Source organism: Raphanus sativus, unplaced genomic scaffold (assembly GCF_000801105.2).
Source record: "Raphanus sativus cultivar WK10039 unplaced genomic scaffold, ASM80110v3 Scaffold1112, whole genome shotgun sequence".
Lineage (NCBI taxonomy): Eukaryota > Viridiplantae > Streptophyta > Magnoliopsida > Brassicales > Brassicaceae > Raphanus > Raphanus sativus.
In genome coordinates this window covers 5,964-11,306 of record NW_026616426.1, presented here as the reverse complement: position 1 = coordinate 11,306, position 5,343 = coordinate 5,964, and the positions used below count along the sequence as shown (strand labels likewise).

General features: G+C 46.8%; 2 protein-coding genes across 2 annotated transcripts; both read left to right on the top strand.

The window, feature by feature from the left end:
• The first annotated feature begins 311 nt into the window (after positions 1–311).
• Positions 312–2,019, top strand: LOC130503758 (uncharacterized). The gene is made up of 4 exons (XM_056998322.1): positions 312–491; positions 701–1,067; positions 1,262–1,511; positions 1,647–2,019. The coding sequence occupies exons 1-4, from the start codon at positions 312–314 to the stop codon at positions 2,017–2,019; spliced, it is 1,170 nt and encodes a 389-aa protein (XP_056854302.1).
• A 31-nt stretch (positions 2,020–2,050) lies between these two features.
• LOC108831521 (uncharacterized) lies at positions 2,051–2,866 on the top strand. The gene has a single exon (XM_056998324.1). It carries the CDS (start codon positions 2,051–2,053, stop codon positions 2,864–2,866), a length of 816 nt encoding a protein of 271 aa, XP_056854304.1.
• Positions 2,867–5,343: the final 2,477 nt, after the last annotated feature.

The following is a 5,343-nucleotide window of genomic DNA, read 5'->3' as shown; positions in this document are numbered from 1 at the left end:
AACTAGGATCTGGCTGACAGTTCTCGTAGCCGAAGCACGTTATCCTGTTGTTGTTACGCTCATACGCAGATTCGGAATAAAATCCTTCTTGCTCTCTTTTACGATTTTTTTTTATTTTCCGTTATTGTCGTGTTCTGATTGCTTGACGTGTGGTTTCTCAGAAATCCGGGACCTCTGGGAAATTAGGGTTTTCCTACTTTCTTAAAATATAGGAAATATTGACGGTGCGAATCTCGGTTCCCACAGTTTGGCACTAGAAGGAGGGGGGTACGGATCAATCTTACTCACGACCAGTTCACGCTCAACCAGACATGACTAACGACGATTCAGCGAACTTGCAAACTCTTCTAAACAGAGCACCCAAGGACGTCTTGAACACTCCGGCAGCGGATGTTTCCGCGGCCAACGCACCTGCTAACGCCGTGTCGTTCGACGAGTTCAAGAAACTGCTTTCCGCCTACGAAAAGAGGTCGGAAGAGCAGGATAAACTCGTGGGAACCCTGACCAAATAGGTTCAAACCCTAACGGCAAGGTCCCGCGCAGTCCTCCCTCGCGGAGCCACGAAACTCCGCGGCAGGAGACTCGAGTTTTCGACCCCACACGATAGGTCTGGAACTTCGCAGGAACGTCCTTCCGGACAAAACCCTAGCGAAACATCCCCTACAAAGGCTACTCAGAAAAACCTCTGCCGTCCGAAAAGGACACTGAGGTGGATGAAGTCGAGCGTATCGACTTGGAAACCGTCAATGACTCCGACGAAGACGCCGACGTCCATTCAAGAAGAACCCGCAGCCGTTCAGCTCGGGAAAGTTCTCCGTTCAACAAGCCCATGACGGAAGAAGAGGAAAACCTCTATTGGGTCGAACAGGAGGAACTTGCCGAAAGGCAAACCAAGATTACTCGCCGCGAACGCCGAGAAGCTCAGAAAACCGCTGAAGAGGATCCCGATATACGCGATCTCCGCGATTACATCACCAAGACCGTCGCGGAAGTAAAGGCCGTGAAATCGCAGATCCACCACGCCACGAGTGCTGCCCCAAAAATCGATAGGCTGCTCGAGGTGGCTCGTAAAATGCCCTTAACCGCGTGAATCTCCGAGACTAAGGTGTTTAATACGGGGAAGCTCAAGATACCGATGTACAACGGTACGACGACCCAAAGGCACATCTCCAGGCGTTCCATATCACTATGGGAAGAGCCAGGCTTAGAGAAAGTGAGAAAGACGCTGGCTACTGTCGCGTGTTCGTCTAAAATCTCGAAGGTGCGGCGCTGGAATGGTTCTCCCGGTTGAAGCGAAACTCCATCGGAAGCTTTTGCCAACTCGCATCGGAATTCCTCCTCAAGTACTCTATGTTCAACGATAGAGAAACTTACGATGTCGATCTCTGGAGCTTAACCCAGGAAGAGGGTGAGCCCCTCCGAGAATTCATGAGCCGTTTCAAACTGATCATGGTGAAGGTCAGCGGAATCAGCGACAAATTCGCCATCGACGCGCTTAGGAAGGCGCTCTGGTACAAGTTGAAGTTCAGAAAGTCGATAACGCTTGAAAAGCCTCGCACGATCCAGGACGCCCTCCACAAAGCCTCGGATTACATAATGATCGAAGAATAGACGAAAGTCCTGTCGCAAAAACATAAGCCGGTAAGGAACTCTTCGAAAGACGTGGATCCGAAATCGAAGAAGAAATCCTCTCGTAACGACAAGTACGTCCATCACGAGGGGGAAGAACTCCAAAGCGCGCACAACTACGTGATCAATCCGGAGCAAGGTAGGACTTCGGGAAATACGTGGAACCGTAACCAGAGTTACGACAAAAACGTCTACTGCGAGTTCCATCAGACCAAAGGTCACTCCACGGCTAACTGCAAAGTCGTAGGGGCAAGGCTGGCCGCAAAGCTGCTTGCAGGAGAACTCTCTGGAGTAACCAGCATCAAGGATCTAATCCTCGACTCCGACCGCGGAAAACTCGTCACCGAGAAATCAGGCGGGAGAAAAACGCGAAAGAAGACTGGACGATAGGGGGAATGACAACTCCCGCAGGAGGGTGAACATGATCATGGGAGGATCCCAATACTGCAAGGACTCGGTCTCGGCCATCAAAGCCTACCAACGGAAAGCCGAGTCAACTGCGAAGTATCCCCCACGGTCTCTTCCTCGAGACGGGCAGAACGCCTCGGTCACGTTCACGGAAGAAGAGGCTTGCGGAATCGACCAGCCTCACTGCGACCCCTTGGTCATTGATCTCGTAATAAGAGATCTCGAAGTCGCAAGAATACTCATCGACACCGGGAGCACGGTAAACCTAATCTTATGCGATACCCTAAGAAGGATGTGCATCAAGCTCGGAGAAGTCACTCCGGTACCAAAACCGCTCACGGGTTACTCCGGACAAACGTCCATGACCCCGGGATCCATTCAACTACCCGTCATAGCAAAAAACGTCACCAAGATAGTTGACTTCGCGGTGGTAGATAGCCCGGCTATTTACAATGCGATCATGGGAACTCCATGGCTAAACTCCATGAATGCCGTTCTCTCGATTTATCAGTTGGGCGTCAAATTCCCAACCAGGACTGGTGTCGCCACAATCTGGGGTTGTCAAAAACAGTCGCGACTTTGTTTCCTAGCTGAGCATAAGTTGAGGCAGATCACGACGACCTCCACTGTTAAACGCAAGCGAACCCAGCCTTCCGCCGAAGATACCCTGACAAAGGGCACAGCGACGTCTCCTGCGGAAGCAGATTCGGAGATCGGAACCGTCCCCGATTCCAAAGACAACGTCACAACTCAGCGGGAAGAGAAAAATTACGAGGAAAACATCGACCCCGCGACTAAAGCGGTCGACGAAAAACCAACCGACGAGTAAACACACTCGCGGCACAAACAGAACTACGAGATGGCTTGATCCTCGAAAGAGGTACGTAGGCAACTCGTCGAAACCCGGCGAGTTCAGCTATCTCCCTCGCCAAAAAGGGGGGGAGTGGGTGCGTATACTCGTATACTCCCACAAAAGGTCAAAAAAAACCCCCACTTGTATTCGAACTTTTCGAAACTTTTTTCAATAAAATTTTCTTTCTCAATCTATCGATTCCTAAACACTCCGGAAAACAAAAAAGTATCCTCAAGAAATGCGAGACGTCGCGGTTTTAAAGAAGATATTTAATTCGTATCATCCATCAAAATAGTCCATCCGCGACTTTGAACATTTTATCAAAATAGTCCGTCCACGACTTTAAAACAACCATTAAAATAGTCCCTCCGCGACTTTAAAAACGAAAATGAACCCGTCGATTGGCCCCGACGGGCAAACACAGAATCGTTTCACTTAAACAAAATAAATTATAATTAAAAAAAAAATATAACAAGTTAGAATGAATAAACCTGTTCGACAAGGTGTCGATCGATTCGTAGTAGTGTACGTCGATCGTTAGTAATGGTCGTGTGGTATCGAGCAATATGAATGGTGAATGTCGGTCGATGGAATCATCATTCTACTTGGATCTAATAGAAACTGCAAAATAAATCCGAAAAAATAAAAGCAAAAATGAAAAATAAATAAAATAAATAAAAATAAAAGAAAACCTAATAGTGGGTTGCCTCTCACTCAGCGCTTTGTTATAGTCATTTAGCTTGACTGTGGTAGGTGAGTGACTCATTGGGTGCATTGGGGGTTGTTGTTTGCTGGTGGGCAAACATTTCCCTCATCTTTGGACTCAGCAGCAGTGAAGTTTCTTGTGGCATCATCTGAGCCTGTCCTTGTAGGATATATCTTTGCTAAATCTGCTTTGATGACTTGCAACCTTCTGACCAAATCTTCCGTGTCTAACTGATGCTGATAGAAATCAAATCTTGAATGCTCAGGTAGTTCTTCATGTTGTTCTTTTTCGTGCTGGTCTGGAATCTGTTGATCTTGATCTGCCAAGGATTCGGTATCAATCGATGCTACAACTTGTACGTCGGTCGTTTCGATGGGATCTCTGTCGGTCGACTTAGTATCAACGGTGTCGATCGATTCTGAACGTTGGTCTTGGTACTCAAGATTCCTCTGCATACTGCGTATCTCATTCTTCAAGAGACCAGTAGCTCTGCAAAGGTTGGTCACTCTTTCGTTGAGAGTGTCGTCAATGTCATCACTTCTTTCGTTGAGTCTTTCCTCCATATAATTCATAGCTTCGGACAGCTCATCTTTGATCTTATCAACTTCTGCCGTAGTGCATGCTCTCTTCGCTGGTGGTGGCTCGCTGTCGATCGATATTGGTCTAGGCCTGTCGATCGATGTTGCGTTTCTGTCACGAAGACCAAGATGATCTTGAACTATGCTCAAGTCTTGTTATAGCTCGTTCAGCTGCTGTGACAGTGTGTCCTAGAATCGCAGAATAGGTGAACTGAAATTTTCATGCTTCTTCACGTATGCTTTCATCCTATCTTCCAGTTCTGCGAACCTTGTGTCGATCGACGGTGAAGATTGTGTGTCGATCGATGAAAAAGTAGCATTCTTAGCTTGATCTTTCTTGCGAATTGATGCTAGCTCTTTCTGTAGAAGATCGATCCTCTTGCTTAACCATTCGACATTGTTGTTGAGAGGGCTGTAGACGTCTCCAATCCGTGTATTGATGTAAGCAACCTCCCATTCATCTTTCTTAGGTGATGAACATTCTGGTCGGTCCATGGATGTAGTCTTGCCGATGTCGATCGATGGTATAGGTACTCTGTCGATCGATACTGGTGGCGTAGCCTCTTTCTCAAGCTTGGTCAATACGTTTCCAAGCTCCACTCTTATCTCAGCCATATCATTCTGGAAGTCCTTGTAACTGACATCCAAAGGCTGGAAAGTGTCTTCCACCGATGTGTGCATGTTTGCCTCAAGGTGTGCCTGAGCTCTCCATACATCAGTCACCATATCATCTATCTTCTCTCTATTGTAGGGTAATGGTGGTGGTGTGTATGCATGGTAAGGGCGTGTGTGTACTTGATAGTGCTCAAATTACCCAGTAGAGCTTACTCTCTCAAATAAGAGGTACAGCTGTAGTACTTAGGAATCGAATCACGAGGAGCTAGGGAACCAATTAAATAAAATCTACTAATCAATCCTAGGCAAGGTTGGTTTATATGATAGAAATAAAAATAACAATTCCTAAAATGAGCAAGGTAGTTGCTCTAACTAACAATATGATGGGTTGTTCAAATGTGATAAAGAGTGCTAGACATAGGGTTTCTATTCAGGAATAGAGATTATAATCTCTATAAATGCTTTACCAAGTTGCTTGCATGATACTATAGATCTCAGCCGCTTAACTCAAGTGAAGTATCCCTGGTTAAATAATCTAGATCTCTGGCCACACC

What these genes read in the sequence shown, in the direction of transcription:
- LOC130503758 (XM_056998322.1), top strand. Translation starts at nt 312, where the DNA reads ATGACTAACGACGATTCAGCGAACTTGCAAACTCTTCTAAACAGAGCA. An exon ending in TAGGCTGCTCGAGGTGGCTC is followed by an intron (nt 1,068 to 1,261) that starts GTAAAATGCCCT and finishes AAAATCTCGAAG; the next exon opens with GTGCGGCGCTGGAATGGTTC. An exon ending in GCGCTTAGGAAGGCGCTCTG is followed by an intron (nt 1,512 to 1,646) that starts GTACAAGTTGAA and finishes TAAGCCGGTAAG; the next exon opens with GAACTCTTCGAAAGACGTGG.
- LOC108831521 (XM_056998324.1), top strand. Translation starts at nt 2,051, where the DNA reads ATGATCATGGGAGGATCCCAATACTGCAAGGACTCGGTCTCGGCCATC.